General features: G+C 59.3%; 1 protein-coding gene across 1 annotated transcript in view; it reads left to right on the top strand.

The window, feature by feature from the left end:
- PPARGC1B (PPARG coactivator 1 beta) overlaps nt 1–15,698 on the top strand; it is a 50,773-nt gene that overhangs the window by 22,926 nt on the left and 12,149 nt on the right. Inside the window, exons 2-4 of the mRNA XM_065849348.2 lie at nt 10,987–11,160; nt 12,913–13,125; nt 14,923–15,039. Coding sequence (XP_065705420.1) covers nt 10,987–11,160; nt 12,913–13,125; nt 14,923–15,039 — 504 coding nt within the window. The remainder of the gene's footprint in view (nt 1–10,986; nt 11,161–12,912; nt 13,126–14,922; nt 15,040–15,698) is intronic.

Genomic DNA, 15,698 nt, shown 5'->3' with positions numbered 1-15,698 from the left:
CCAGGCCAAACTGGTTGTGCTGGTGAAAATGCAGTGAGCGCCGGCATGGCAGCCTCCGCCATCCACCTTGTGAGCTGTGTGCGCAGCCCGTGCTCACAGGACCTGCTGTAGCCTGCTCTCATTTCACCTTCCTGTGCCTCAGTTTCCCCACTGTAATAATCGGAATAGTATCAGCACTGGTGATGCCCACCTGGAAAACACCCAGCTGTTCAGCATCCCCCTTCCCCACCGTGGTTCCAGGTGGTTTGAGTCACTGAAGGGGCGATGCGGCCATGCCAGCTCTCTGCAGTTTTGGGGTGCTGGGGCTGGCACGGCCCTGCCTGGGAGAGCCCAGGATGCGGCAGCAGCTGCCGTGTGCCCCGGCTCCCCTGCTCCCCCCCGCCGGCTGCCCCGGGGAGCACGGGCAGAGTCGTGCTGGACCAGCACCAAGTGGTGACCACATCTCCTCCATCCAGGACACCGCCAGGCGCTGTGCAGAAAATGGGTGGTAATTTAATCAGGGAGATGCAGTGTCTGGATGATGAGCCCAGCTGCAAGGGGGGGAAGAGGGAGCCCCCAGATCAGGAGAACAGGTGGGGGGACCCCTCTCTATGTTCTCACAGGGGACCTTCCTTGGTGATGGGGAGCAGCGGGGTGGCACGGCCGCACCATGGGGTGCCAGGGCCTTGTGCGGGGCAGCAGGCAGGAGCTGACAGGCAGCGCTGCCCGTTCCCTGCAGCGGGGAGCAGCGAGGGGTGGCCGGCAGCACCTGCATGGCAGGGAGGGCTGGGCAGGGCTGGCGCTTCCACCCCCGCTGCGGTATGGGCCTGGGCGCGCATGGACCCGCCTGGCAGGGGGTGCAGACACATCTGAGCTTTTTTGCCCTTTGCACAGTGGTTTTCATCCTTGGAGGCCTTGCGCCTCCAGCTGACAAATTTGTTTTTCCCATGGGAGCTGGGCACAGCAGGGGCTCCCCAAGGCCCCCCAGCACAGCCGCTGTCTGGCAGGAGGAAGGGTCCACTGAGGGTGGGTCGGGTTTGGTGACGGTGCCCTGACCCCCAGCAGGGCATGGCGCGGCACTGGAGCGTGCCTGTGGCAGCAGAGCGTCCAGGCTGGACCTGCTGGAGGTCAGGCTAATGCGAGAAGATCCTCCTCGCGCCTTCTTAACCCCAGCTTGAACCCTCCCCGTCTCCCGCCTTGTCCTGATTAGCGCTAAGATGGTGCTCTGCTGTCGGCGGCGCAGGCAGCACCCAGCGGTGCGGGGCACCGTGCTGTGTTCCCTGACCAGAGAGGCAGCGGGAGCCTAAATGCCGCTCTGAATTTTGGTATGAAATCCGCAGGCAAGCAGGCAGGCAGGAGAGATGCTTTCCCCCATCACCTGCCTGACTGCCTGAACAGTCCCTGCTGTGCCAATGGTGAGGTCTGGAAAGGTGCCTATGGCTGGGGTGGTGAAGAGCATCCTGCAGATGGTAGAGGGACAACACTGGGCTGTGGTGTCCGGCAGTCGCCAGGTTTTCTCCACCTGCTGCTCAGCTGTGTGTGTAAAGGGGCAGGATTCAGGCTGGCCTTAACCTCAGCTCTCATTTCACGGCTGTGGATCTGCTGAGATGAAGCGCCAGAACGTGCTGGGAATTGCAGCCACACCGCCGAGCGCGGCAAAGCCAGGGCTGTGTGCCGAGACGCTGCCTCCCGCTAGCTGCCACCCAGAAGGCCCTGTGTTTGGTGTCCCGAGCCAGGGGAGCTGGATATTTTAGTACTGACAGTTCACCCTGAGCTGGCCTCCCTTCCCCTCTCATTTCACAGCCTCAAAACAGCAACCCCAGAGCTGACGGCACTGCAGGGCGAGAGGCTCCGGTGCAACTGAGAGCCTGCCAGCCAGCAGCACGCTCGCTCCCTGCCACCTTCCCGTGCACCCCTAAAGCCTCCCAGCTTCCCCACACTGCCTGTGCCAGCCCCAGGGAGCCGTTCAGGAGCTCCCGGACCGCAGGCTGCAGCTGTAGCACCTGGCAAAGCCCAGGGGAGCTTTGCGAGCACAGCGGCGAGGATGATGATGATGCTGAGGCTGTGGCTGCGGGCAGGGAGCGCAGCTGCGGCTGGGCTCACCGGAGCAGCGCTGGAGCTGGAGTGGGAACCCAACATGGTGGTGTCCACCTCACTCTATCAGCTCCATCAGCCCATGGGCTGGTGACCAAACCTCCCAAAGGGCCGGTAGCCAAGCAGGGCAGGGGCTGCTCCTCCTCTGGTCCCCACAGCCACCCTGACCCCAGGGGAGCGGCCTTGCTGGCATCCCTCTGCCCACGGCTGTCACGCGGCTGCTGGGACACCAGAAGAGGAAGGTCTGAAAATAATCGCCTGCTCATGTTTGCCTTTCAAAAGGAAGGAGTTGCCATTGTGGGGAATTTTCGTGACCAGTGGAGCTGGCTAACAGTCAGCTCCTTGGTGAGTCAGGCGCTTGCCTCCCTGTGCTGCCAGCCTGGCTGGGGTTTGGGGGCACTCCAGCTCCTGGGGCTCCCCAGACTGTTTTGGGGTGGCCACAGCATTTCTTGCCACCTCCAGCTGTGGGTCTGCCAGGGAACAGCCTGTCCTGCCGCACACCCTCTGCGCGATGCCCCTGCAGGCTGCAGGGCTTGTGCCACCTCTTGCTCCGTCCTTCTTGCCTCATCCAGGCTGGCTGGAGAGATGAGACCCTGGCAGGTTACTCCTCACCTGCCTGGCCCTGGCACACGTCTTCCCCATCATGCTGAAACCTCCGTGTGGCTGTTGCCATCAGGGCTCAGCGCCCAGAGCCGCTCTCCTCCCAGCTGACATTTCAACTCCTGCTGCACTTTTGTACCCAGCTCAGCACATGCCGGTTGCTGCCTGTTGGTCCTGCCATTGGTTTGGGAGCAGATAAAAAGGAATTTCTTAGAAAACGCCACCAGGGTTCAGGACGGTGCCTGTGCCCTGCCTGGCTGATGCCATTGAGCAGTTCCAGCCCAGCTGCCTGCAGCAGCACCCATGGGTGCCTGGGGCACCAGCACCTGCATCTTTTTGGGTGCTGCTCTCTGCTGTGCGGGCTGTGGGCAGCGTTTGCCAGGCTAGCAGGGCTGGCATGGGGCACTGCTGTTTGGCTGTGGGGACGCAGGATGAAGCCAACACACTTCTCTTGCGATGGGAGTCACTGTTGTGTGTGCCCGAGCGTGCTGGCACTGCCCAGACAGCCCCCTGGCCAGCAGACCGTGTCCTGGGGACATGGCAGCAGTGGCAGCCGGCATGGCACAGCTCTTGGCAGCAGCAACAGCCGTCAGGTGCTGTTTCCATTAGCCGGTGTTGAGAGAGGAACGTCCCTCTTCGGGAACGGCGTGTTCCCCACTGCGTCTACCTGCTGCCCCCTCTCCTTGCACAGGGCAAAACAACCACCGGTTCTCCTTTGGTGCCTTTGCCGGGTGCTGCAGGGAGGTGCTTTGTGCTCCGTGCTGGGGCTGCGGGGTCTCCCTGGCTCTGCCGTGGCGCCAGCGGGTCCTGCAGCCCCGGAGCTCAGCCAGAGATAAAGTGGACTCTGTAATTTGGAGCCCAAATAAATGGCTGCCGAGTATAGTAGGAACATGCAGCTCCGTAACCTGTGATATACTTTGCTGCTGCCCTTCTTTCTAATCCCGACACACCTTTGTTTAAAGTATTCCAGCAGAGTGTTGTTTATTCACAGCATTATTACCAGCATCTCAGGCTCCTTTCTTCTATCCTGTGACTCAAGGATAGTTTAGTGCAATTTCTTCCATCTTTCCTCAGTATCAAAGATATCCTGGCAAGTTCATGTTTATTGTTTGCAGTTAATGTTTAATATTTCCTATTACTGGCATCTCACGGTTGACCTTAATTACACCCTTCCAATGTAAGACAAAAGTCAGTGAGCGAGACCATGTTCAGGCTCGGGCTGTGGCTCAGAGCCTGGCACCGAGCACCCTGGTCCTGCCGGTGCTGCGGGGCTGGGTACCGGGCGCTGCCCGCACCCCTGTGCCCGCTCCGCACTTCACGGCTGTGCCGGGGGCGGCTGCTCCGCGTGCGGGTGCGGGTGTCCGAATGAAGCCCGGCACTGCCACCGCAGCGCCCACGTGCGGGTGCGGGTGTCCGAATGAAGCCCGGCACTGCCACCGCAGCACCCACGTGCGGGTGCGGGTGTCCGAATGAAGCCCGGCACTGCCCCCGCAGCTCCCACGTGCGGGTGCGGGTGTCCAAATGAAGCCCGGCACTGCCCCCGCAGCTCCCACGTGCGGGTGCGGGTGTCCGAATGAAGCCCGGCACTGCCGCCGCAGCGCCCACGTGCCGCGGCGATGCAGACACGCAGCAGTTGTCTCTGAGCAGCTCGAGTGGAAGAAAGGATCAGCCTGCTATTTGTTTTGTCCGGGCTTTAAATGCTAGTGCTCGTTTTTCCTCTTGCTGGCTGGGCTGAATTGTTAAAACAGATGAATGGAAATTAAAACAGGTTAAACAGAGCGCAGAGGGTGATATAACCTGCTCGTAGCAGGGCAGAGAGGTGTTGCACACCCCTGTGCAGACCCAGCAGCCTGGGAGCTTCCTGTGCTCATGTTCCCCCAGAATTGGGGAGCTGGATGAGGGAGCAGCAGCACATCCCAGCCTCTGAGCTCCGTGTGCCTCGCTCCGCCGTGTCACACCGCCGTGTGTGCAGGCAGGGTCCCCTCCGCCTTCGCTGCCTCCCGAGGAGGGATCGCTCGCCCTCCGCTTTGGGGCTCTCAGGCTGTAAATATCAGGGGGTGGCAAGGGACGGCCGGGCCAAGGCACAACCTGACACCGCCTCTCTCTCATTCACAGTGACATTTTGTCAAATGCCAGTGGGGAGAGGGGTTGCTTATCTGCTGGCACACACTCTGGTGACCTTCACAGCTCTGGCCAGGTGCCTCCTTGCTGTATTTACACTTATTTATAGCTCTCTCCTCCATCCCCACCTCTGCCCTCCTCCCTGGCACTGGCGGGGGGCTGCCCACCCCACACAGGTGCTTTGGGGCTGTGAGGGCTGGGAGACAGCAGTGTGACCTTGGGGATGACAAGAGGCTGGCAGCACCCAGCTTCACCCCCCGGGGTGCTGGTGGCCTGACCATGGGGACAGCAAGGTGCTGGCGGGGGGTGGCCAGGGCTGGGCTTGGCCCTGATGTGACTCACAGTGTCTGCCTGCCCCCATCGCCCCTCGGGAGGGTGCGGGGGGTCTGCAGCACCCATCCCTGCCTGCCCAAGTGGGGGTCCCAGCTGCCTGGAGCAGGCGGCGGGGGGAGCAGCCGTGCCCACCGCCACACCAGCACACCCGCTGCGCCTGCCCGGGCAGAGCTCACCCCCGTGAAACACCCGCGCGGTGCCCGTCCTCGTGCGTGGCTGTAATCCCCATTTCAAGCAGTCTGTAATTACGGATTTCCCTGATAAGCCCGGGCGGCTCTCTCCAAAACCCCTGCCCAAGGATTTTCTTTCCTTTTTAGGGACAAGCTTGGGGTGAGGGCGAGGAGGGGGAAACTCCGCGGGCGCTGGGAGCCGGCGCTGCCCGTGCCGCAGAGGGAGGGCTGGCAGGAGCCGGCACTTCGTGTTCTCGGCATTTCTCACCTTCTGCTGGTTTGGGTCCCAGCCTAAATGCTACCAGCTAATTTGGGGCTCTGTCTCCAGCGTGTGTGGATGTATATTTATCCCTTAATGCTTTGGGTAGGCACTGGGCTGTGGGGAGGGAGGAGGCTCCGTGCGGGGCTGAGTCACCACTTGAGCTCCTGGGCGAGATGGGCTGCCTGCTTCTGCCTCGTTCCCTCGGCCCCTCCGAGCAGCTGCCGCTTTCCTTCCTTTTTTCCCCACAGCAAAGTGGCATGTGAGTGACAAGGCAATTGCAAAGCATCCTGGGGCCCTGTATGCGAGCGGCAACGCAAATCCACCCTCCCAGGCTTAAACAGGATTAAGTTCCCGCGAAGGCGCCGTGCCCGTCCAGCGGCGCTTTCATGCCGGCAGCCTTCAGAAGCTGAAACTTTTGCAGCCTCACTAAGCATGAGCACAATGCGTGTGCCATCACCTGGTGCGCTCGGAGCCTCGCGGCAAAACACTTGGCCACAACTTCAAGGGACTGGAACCAGGGGTATTGCAGATAAGGACAATTTCTACCTGTGCTGTTGTCAGGGTGTGTCAGAGGAGAGGACCTGTAGGTCTCTTTGTCACAGTCACTGCTTCATCCCCAGCCCCTCTGAGCCAGTTAAGCACCACAGGCAACAGCCGGCTGAGCCGCCTTGCTTGCCCTGGTTGAGGTTGCTATTGCTGCGGTTCCTCCGAGATGGTGTCTGGAGGTGGCATTGCCCCTTTGCTTCTTTCCCAGTCTTGCCACAGGGAAGGCAAAACCCCAAAACATCAGCATTTGCCTGGAGGCTGCTGAACTCGGGATGACAGGTGCCTGTTTTGGGGCTGGCAGGCAGGATCCCGCTGGCTGTGTGCCCATGGGGCCGAGCTCTGCGCTCGGTGGGCTCGCTGGGTACAGCTCCCCCGGGAGCCAACAGCCTGGCCCAGCCCCACCGACTGGGGGTTCAAATTGAGGAGCCCAAGTTGACACTGAAAAAGAGGAAAACATTTCATGTTAATCCAATATTTGAGTTAGAATTGGGCTTGGAGAGGAACCTGGTGTCGCTGCAGAGATCAGACTTCACATGCTCCCACACCAGAGTTAATACCACTCCAAAGCAGGGGAAAGACCTGAAAATGAACTTCTCCAGGGGAAGTGTCGCACTGGCTGTCCCCATGATGTCAGGAGCCAGCACGGAGCTGTGCTCGGTGAAGCATCCTTGGATGTGGCATGTCCTCCCCCAGCTGCAGGTCCAGCCCAGGACACGTGCCGGAGCTGCTGGGGACACCAGCACACACACCCTTGTGATGGAGCAGGGAGATGGAGCTAAACCACACACCAGGTCCTCATCCTGCTCCGCTTCGCCACTGCTCGAGGGACGGCAAAGATCGGTGGCTCTGCAAAGGGCCAGGAGGCCGTTCCCCCAGGTGCCCTCCACCTTGTAGCTTTGGCTTTCAGGTGCGGCTGGCCATGTGGTGCTGGTGCCGGGCGCTCCTGCTGCCGGAGGGGACGGCTCCTGCTCCCCGAAGGATGGATTTATGTGGTACAGGGGCATCCACCGAGCTGCCTGGGCCTCCCTCTTCCCTGCAGCAGGGACTCATCAGACGTGTTGCAAAGAGCTGACGGCAGCTTTCTGGTCGTGGCCACACTGCAGTGCGCACAGGCCAGGTGTCTGGGCTGGAGGATGCCTCCAAATTTTTGAGCATGTCTCCATGGGTGTTCGCTGGCTGCACACCAAGAACCCATGGCTGATCTTCCTACAAACTCCCGAGTAAAATTAGAACAAAAGTTCAGTCCTCTCCCAAGGCAGCAGGAAATGCAAAGGGTGGGAAAAGGGAAAGTCTGAGCAGATGAGGTCCAGTGCCCACAGGCAGCCTGTCCATCGGCACTGCCACCCCATCCCCAGCGGGGAATGGGTCCCCCACACCCCTCCAGCCAGCCCAGAGGGGCTCAGCTCGCAGCGCTCGGTGCCGGGATAGCGGTGCTTGAAGTGATGGATTCCCTCCAGAGATTCAAGTCCTCAGCGACTGGACTTGGTTAAGTGACCCTTTCTTGCAGAGGGGGCTGGATGGAGCCACAACTTTGCACTGGGATGCACTGCCAGGTGGCCGTGTGGGTGTCCAAATGGAGCAAAGACTCTCCCCACTTTTTCTGAGGAGGAGGGGGACGGATGCAGGCAGAGCTGAGTTTTCAGGCACTCCTGACCTGTGTTAGCCAGGAACCCGGCAGCACCGGCTGCCTCGGGACGGCTGCGGGCAGCGTGGCGCGGGCGGGCGCTCCGGCTGCCGCGGTGCCCAGAGGGGCAGCTCAGCAGCATTAGATTGCAGGAGTTTATTTTTACCCAGCCCCGTTGCCAATGGGGACATGTCACATCTGTGGAGTTGATCAAAAGGCGTCCCAAGCACTGGTGTCAGCTGCTCCTTGTGATCTCAGCACCAGGATCTTTTCCCTTGTGGCATATCAAAAGGAGCAGGAGAATTTGACTGCTTTGCTATTTTTAATTGAACGCACACAGAGAGACACACACATATATATGTATGTATGGCTTTTCTAAAAATAAAAGCCTTTGCCTGTGTTCCCATGGGAAGATGTGGGGAGAAGGGGCAGCCAAAGTTGTTACAAGATGTTTTCTGGAGCAGGCCCGAGAGCGATGTCAGGAAAGCAGGTAAGGGACACATCTGAAAGGCCAAAGGACACCTGATCCCAAAGCAGCCCAGGATGCCCCTTAGCAGAGAGGACAGAAGAGCTGGGGGAAAGGTAACCTCTGTGTCCCCTGGAGCCGACAAGGATGAGGACGGGGACCCTTGAACTGTTACACACACCTGGGGAGCAAAGTTTTTTGCGGGGCAGGCTTGAAGATCCCCAGCCTTGGGGGCCCCATGGGGAGTATCCAGATCCCAGAACCACTCCAGGATTGTACAGATGGTTTTTTGTGCCCGCTGTACTTGGCGGCACCATGCTCGTGGATGGCTGCCTGGTACACCTCCAGGAGGGTGCTGGGGAGAGCATCCCCTGCTACAGGGGCAGCTCCCCGGTGCCCATGGGGTTTGCTGGCACCAGCAGGTTTGGGGCAGCATCAGCAGCTCCCCACAGGCCCCCGTCGCGCTGTGGCCGTGGGGACAGCTGGGGCTCCGCTCCTGGGACAGCGCTGGCTCGCTGTTGGGCTGTGAAGCTGCTCTCTCCTGCCCTCGTGCCATCCTCCAAACCTCTTGCCCTTTCCTTGCCAGCCCTGGGAGGGAATGGGGCAAAAAGTAGGTGAGAAATGCTAAATGGGAGGGCATGTGCACACAGGAGCGTGCTTTGGTGTGGCACAGGGTATCCCAAACCTGGTACACAGGCTGCTCAGCCTATGGGAACACAATCAATAACCCCACATTATTCCGATTAAAAAAAAAAGAGAGAAGAGAGAAATACTGTCTTTTCCATTCCTGCAACTAAGTTTTAAATCCCTTTTCCTTCTTATAATCACAGAGTCATTTCAGTTGGAAAAGACCCTCAGGATCATGGAGTCCAACCATAACCTCACTCCAGCACTAAACCTTGTCCCTAAGAACCTCATCTAAATGCCTTTTAAACCCCTCCAGGGATGGTGACTCCACCACTGCCCTGGGCAGCCTGTTCAATGCCCAACAGCCCTTTCTGTGAAGAATGTTTTCCTAATATCCAATCTAAACCTCCCCTGGTGCAACTTGAGGCCATTTCCTCTCATCCTATCACTTGCTACTTGGGAGAAGAGACCTTCTTGTTGAGCATTGGAAAAAACCCTTCCAGGGCACATCAGGAGGGGAGGCCCCCACATTGTCCTGCCCCTGCTGCAGCCTCTCTCGCGTGCTCAGATGTTTGCCTGCTCCAAAATGCATTTGCTTTGTAAATAAACTTGCTTCCCTCATCATCAGAAAACTCCCCCCGGGCAGCCAATACCGGGAAGAGTTGCACCAGACCTTTCCCCTCCACTTTAACCTGGACATCGGTGGCAAAAAGAAGTGTGGTGTGAGGGCTCGGTGCAGGCAGCGAATGGTTGTGCAGGCAGTGGTGGTGCAGGCAGAGGTGGTGGAGGCAATGGTGATGTAGGCAGCACTGGTGCCGGCAATGGTGGTGCCGGCAGCGGTGGTGAAGGCAGCAGTGGTGCAGGCAGTGGTGGTGCCGGCAGCGGTGGTGCAGGCAGCAGTGGTGCAGGCAGCGGTGGTGCCGGCAGTGGTGGTGCCGGCAGTGGTGGTGCAGGCAATGATGGTGCAGGCAGTGGTGGTGCAGGCAATGATGGTGCAGGCAGCGGTGGTGCAGGCAGCGGTGGGGAAGGCAGCAGTGGTGCAGGCAGTGGTGGTGCCGGCAGCGGTGGTGCAGGCAGCGGTGGTGCAGGCAGTGGTGGTGCCAGCAGCAGTGGTGAAGGCAGCGGTGGTGCCGGCAGCGTTGATGCCAGCAGTGGTGGTGCAGGCAATGGTGGTGAAGGCAGCGGTGGTGCCGGCAGTGGTGGTGAAGGCAGCAGTGGTGAAGGCAGCAGTGGTGGTGCCGGCAGGGCCGTCCTTGTGCCAGCCCTCTCTCCCTCTGGTGTGTGATGCAGCCGTGGGGCTTTGTGGCCGGGCAGTGCCTGGGAGCCAGGCAGAAATGGGGCAGGTCCTGGCTGCTGTCTGGGGCTAAATGGAGATTTTTTAGCACAGTTCCTAGAGCTCGCGTCGTCCGGTGTGCACCTGGACATCAGTTCTTTTTCATGCTGTTTTTATCATCCTGCATGTACAGTGCAGGGACCAGCGTCTCTATTGCCTTGGTTGCCTTGGGAGATGCAGCTGCACCAGAGGGACTGTCCTCAAGCAGTTCAGTGCCGTGTGGCAGGGATGGGAACAGGGTACGGAGCAGCCATGCTGGCCGGGCGTGAGGCCACCCACCAGAGCCTGGCACAGCGCACCGCTATCTCACGTGTGCCCAAGTCTCTCTTATCACTGATCTCCAGGGCAGCTGGATAACCCTGGATGTCACCCTTAGGGCACCAAAGGCTGGAATGGCTCCAGTTTCCCCTAAGAGCACCAGCAGCTGCTTTGCCAAGGTCCAGGCAGCTGTACTGTGCCTTGAGCTCCTGCTCGCCAGAGGAGACAGGGCTCTTCCTGCACAGATGCTGCTGTTTCAACACCTGCCAGTGTGCAAGAGGGAGGGTTGGGTGGGCAGTTGCAGAACGGCTGTCAGTGACCAGCAGTGCCAGTGCCAGGCTGCACAAACCGCCTTTCAAGGTGCACAGTGAAGAGGTGCTCTCTGTGTAGCTGCTCCTCCATGAACCACTTGCCAAAGCTTATTCAAAAGAAGGTCTGAGTAATGGGCTGGAGTGGAGACAACAGGCAACAGCACACGGGGAGAGCAGCTGTCTCTGCAGGGGATGCTGCCGCCTGGTGCTGACCCCGCTCTGGGATGGCAGTGGGCTCACCCCCTTTCTCCTCTCTCCCCAGTACGAGGTGTCCGGCGAGGAGCACCTCTACTCTGATTTCCCTGAGATCGATTTGTCCCAGCTGGATGCCAGCGACTTGGACTCAGCCGGCTACTTCAACGAGCTGCAGTGGTGCGGGGAGCGCTCGGAGACCGACTCCAGCCAGTACAGCACCGACGACTCCGAGCTCTTCCAGGTACCCCCGTCCTCCCGGCACGGGGACCCAAGGGTGCAGGCGGGGGGAGGAAGGAGGGGACACACGCTACTATTAATAGCTCCTCCCCAGCTGATAAGCGTTCCATTAATTTGCGGGCGGCTCTAAATGGAGCACGAAGAGTAAGGCTAATGAGGAGGTGGACAAGCAGAGGAGGCTGCTGAGCCAACCCTATTGTGATGTATTATCAGAAGGGAATTACAGCTGGTGCACAGCATGTCCCGTTTGGGACATGTTATGGCTATGGGACATCTATGGGTGGGACATCTATGGCTGGCAGGGTGTGCCGGGGTGGCAGCGTGGGGGTCTCAGGGCTGTGGTATGGGCAGGTACATTCATTTCCCCCAGGTCTCCAGCTCTGGCATCCTCCCTGTGTTTGGGGCTGGGTCCCTCTGGCGGGGGGCAGCTGGTTTCTCTCCTCGCCTTTGCGCTGGGGTGTCCCTGTCGCTCTGGTGGCACCTGGGACCATGCAGTGCAAAGCAGTGCCAGGGCAGAGGGTGCTCCCAGGCACAGGCAGCGCTAGTCCTTGTCCCTCAGCACAGATGAGCTGAGCACCCTGCAGAGCTGTGGCCCCAGGGCTGGGCTGGGAGCACAGCACAGGCAGGGTGGAGTTGGGGGGGTGCTGAGGCTGCCTGGGGACAGGGCACACAACAGGCTGGGCAGCCCGCTCACCTTTCCCAAAGCTCATGCTGCACCCTGGATGTGCCCTGTCCAGGGGGGCTGGGGTCTCTGTGCCCTCCTGAACAGCCCCCAGGCCCTTATCTGCTCAGACAAGGAGGCTGCAACTCACTGGTGCCTGTTAGTTACAACTGTGCGTTACTTTTTGGGAGGGAAGAGGATTTGTATTTAAACAAGGGGGAAAAAAAAAAAAGCTCCGATATTTTCTAACCTGGCCATAATAACAACCCTTTGGCTTTTATGCTGTGCTGATGCTGTGCTTGAAAATGGTCCAGTCCAGCTGAGGGACCTTCATCACGAGATGCATATTTTCCGCTGAACTTCCTGGGGAAAAGATAAACAGAAAAGAAATGCAAAAGACAGGCCCATTAGGAGCAGCGGAGTATGATGAAATGTATCCCACTGAACTTGTATGCACAGCGGTCTCGTGCCAATAACAGGAGGAAAAAGAAACGGAGCCAAAAATGGAGCATCCTGCTGCCTTTCCCTGGAGCCTGCTCTAGTAACTGCGAGCAAGGTTAGGGCATGGAACAAAAGATGCTTAATTTTCAGAGAAGATGAGGGGAGCACAGGAGGCTGTTTGCAGTCCCCCCGTCCTCCTTGTGAGCCTGAATTTACCCCTGTGCTAGTTTTATAGCTGTTGGCAGTCTGCTTCTTGTTGGGCATGGTTTACATTAAGAATCAGAGCACCAGAAAGAAGGAACTTCTGGCTTGCTCCGGCCATTTCTGGGCTTCTCCATTTGGGCAAGGAGCATTTTAATCACAGATCCTTTATCTGCTGCCTCATGGCGTGGTGGAGGTGACTATGAGGAGAGAGATGTTCTGATTTATTATTTTCCTGCTGGGGGTGCAGGGGGAGAGACTGATGCTCCTTTTCCAGTTGGGTCTCATCCTGATCCCATCCTGGTGCTCCACGAGGGTGGGTGCTCTCCCAGGTCCCCTGCGGGGTCACCGAGAAGTGTGGGTGCTGCTGTGGCACTGCCAGCCCCTGCCCAACATCGCCTGGTCCCCCTGCCCAGCCTAACTCCCTCTCTCTTCTCTGCCCGCTCCTTTCAGATAATAGACAGCGAGAACGAAGCGCTGCTGGCAGCCCTCACCGAGACATTGGATGATATACAGGGAGATGACACGGGCCTGGCTGCCTTCCGAACTATGGAAGAGGGGGACACGCTCAACCATGCCTACACCTCGCCTGCCCCCTCCCCCAAACCCACCGCCCCGGTCACGGGGGGGCCGCCCCCGGCCCCCGAGTTTGATGAGCTGTCTCTAGTAAGAACCCACTTCCTACTGTTTAAGGTGGATTTGGATGAGCCCCTGATAAGCCGGCTGCATGGGTATGATAGGAAGCAAAGGTCTGAATTTTTTCATTCTAGGCTTAAAACTCTATTTAACCGTCAATACCAAAGCATATATTTGTATTGTATACGTATACATGTTCTGCATCATTGCTGTCACCTCCATCACCATCCTCACGGGATCAAGCTGTGTGTAAACAAATATATATTATATATATATATATGAAGGGGGTGGGGGTGGGTGTCAAAGGGGCGGTGGCTGCTTTGGCAAGACCCACACCTGATTTTAATCAGCTCTCCCTGATTTTTAATCAGGGTCTCCCAGCACGTCCCAGCCCCGTGCCCATGAGCCATGGTGGCTGCTCCCGCTGGCTCTGCCTCGGGGCCGAGCTCCCCGCTGCTCTCGCAGGAGGGACAGAGGGGACTTGGCCGGAGTGTCAGACAGCCCACGCCCTCAGCTTTCAGCGGGAGGGTTTCACCCCCCCATGCTTTCCACCACAACCCCCTCAGGGGCTGTGTGGCCTCCAGTCCCTACAGGTTTGGTGACTGGAGCATCCCTCTTGGTCCCCTGCAATGTCAGGGCTCCAACCCCCGGCCCCTGGGCTGCAAACCACCGCCATCCCCAGGCAGTGTCCTGGGACGGGGACCCCCAGCCTGGCCCCCGGGTGTCCCCAAAAGCCGGGGCTGTGGTGGGGAGGAGTGACATCCAGTGGTGAGAACATGCATTTCCACCGCCCGCGCCCTGCGCGGGGCGTATATATCACACACAATCTGTATGTGTATATATAGGATGTATACGTTGCACGGGTAGGGGGGAAAGGGTGCTGGTTGCTTCCACCAACAGGAGCTGCACGCCTAAAGCTGTGGGCACCCCGGTTGATGTTTTCTGACAGCCCCTGACCTGGGCACCCCCTATTTCTATCAGCCCCTGAGGCTCCCCGTGCCCTCCCCAGGGCTCTGTGCCTGTCGGCCAGCCCGGGAGCCCCAGATCTGTCTCCCCGTGCAGCTCCCTGGCGCCTACGCAGTCGTCTTGCTGTCGAGCTGTGTTGCCTTCGGTTGTTAGCGCGACATGGGTGGAATCTGAAATGCTGTTGCTGGGTGCGGGTTTGCTTTGTTTTTCCCCCAACCAAAACCAGTTTTGAGTAGAAGAAAAGTGTTACGCAGACATTGCCATCAGGAGCGGTGGCACTGTGAGTGACCCAGGGAGAACCCCACTCCCACCGCACGTGGGCTCGACAGAGTGTGTTGGGGAAGATCCTCAACAGGTCCCACGGGGGCTTGCATCTGCAAAACACCTTGCAAGCTCATTAATGAATCAAGGACCTCTCTGAATGCTTTGGCTAAACGAGCCTTGCAGAGGGACTGAGTGAGCATCCAAAGCTCTTGCTCGTGCCCGTGTGAAGTCTCTGTCATCTGAGGTCAGAACTGATGGCGTGAGAAATTGGGATGCCACAACAGCTCCTGTGTGTCTGACCAGAGCGGGGGTGCCCCTGGGAAGTAAATTCCCTCGTGTCCCCACCACCCCAACCTGCTGGGGTGCCCTTGAGGACAGGGGTGAGTGGTGTGGAGGTGGCCCTGACCCCTTTGGGTCTGCACACAGCCCCCGTAGCCATGGGGAGGTGGGAAACGCCTCCCTGCCTTTTTAGTTTTCCTCCCCCTTTTTTGGGTGGGCTGCTCAGCAGTGGGCGTGCTGAGGGGCTGTGAACCTGCTGGCGCTTTCTCTTGCCCTTGCTGCGATGCCGACTCCTTTTCTTGCCGCTTCTCTTTGCAGCTGAAGAAGTTGCTCCTCTCTCCATCGCACGTGCCCCCGAGCTGCGAGGCTCAGCGGGACGGGAGCGCCCGGCGCCCGGGGACCCCTAAGTCCCGACCCCCACGGCCCTGCACAAAGGTACTTCCTCGGCGGGCAGAGCTCGAGCCCACGCTGTGCCCACCTCTCAGGAGCCGTCCTAGAGAACATTACCGAAGGACAGTGTCAGGGAGCGTGGGCAGCCACCGAGCTGGGCCAGGGGCTGGGGACAAGCGGGGACCGTCACCGCTGGCACAGCAGCGCAGCATTCCCATCCCTGTCTGCACGGCGGCTGCAGTCCGGGGTCAGCAAAACCTTCAGGCTGAAAAACACCTCGATGTCATTTGGACCCAGTGCGCTCAGGCCTGTCCCCGCTTCCCCGAGCGCTGGTTTGTGAAAGCCCCGTTGCTCCCTGGCCGCCCCCTCCCCACTGACTCAGCCCGAGCCGGGAGCCGTCGCCCGGGCAGAGCCGCGCGCTGCCCTGCAGAGCCGACCCCGGCACTTAAGCTAATCTGAAATCCAGCAGAAGTTGCCATGAAAGATATTTCTACTTGGCTAATGGTAATTGTACGGTGCATTAGGCCCAGCAAATTAGATTGCGTGGGAAGAGCAGCAAATTCCTCCTGGAGAAAAGGAGCAGCATTGTGTGCCGGCTGCTGGAGGGGCAGCTGTGGGGCGGCCAGCCCTGGGGTGTGGGGCTGACCCCCCGGCAGGGCGGGATGCTGGTGGGCCGGGACCAGGGGGTTTGAGAGTGCAGGGTG

This window comes from Patagioenas fasciata, chromosome 14, assembly GCF_037038585.1.
Source record: "Patagioenas fasciata isolate bPatFas1 chromosome 14, bPatFas1.hap1, whole genome shotgun sequence".
In the NCBI taxonomy this organism is placed as follows: domain Eukaryota; kingdom Metazoa; phylum Chordata; class Aves; order Columbiformes; family Columbidae; genus Patagioenas; species Patagioenas fasciata.
The sequence above is the reverse complement of the archived record's forward strand: the minus strand, read 5'-3'. Positions and strand labels throughout refer to the sequence as shown.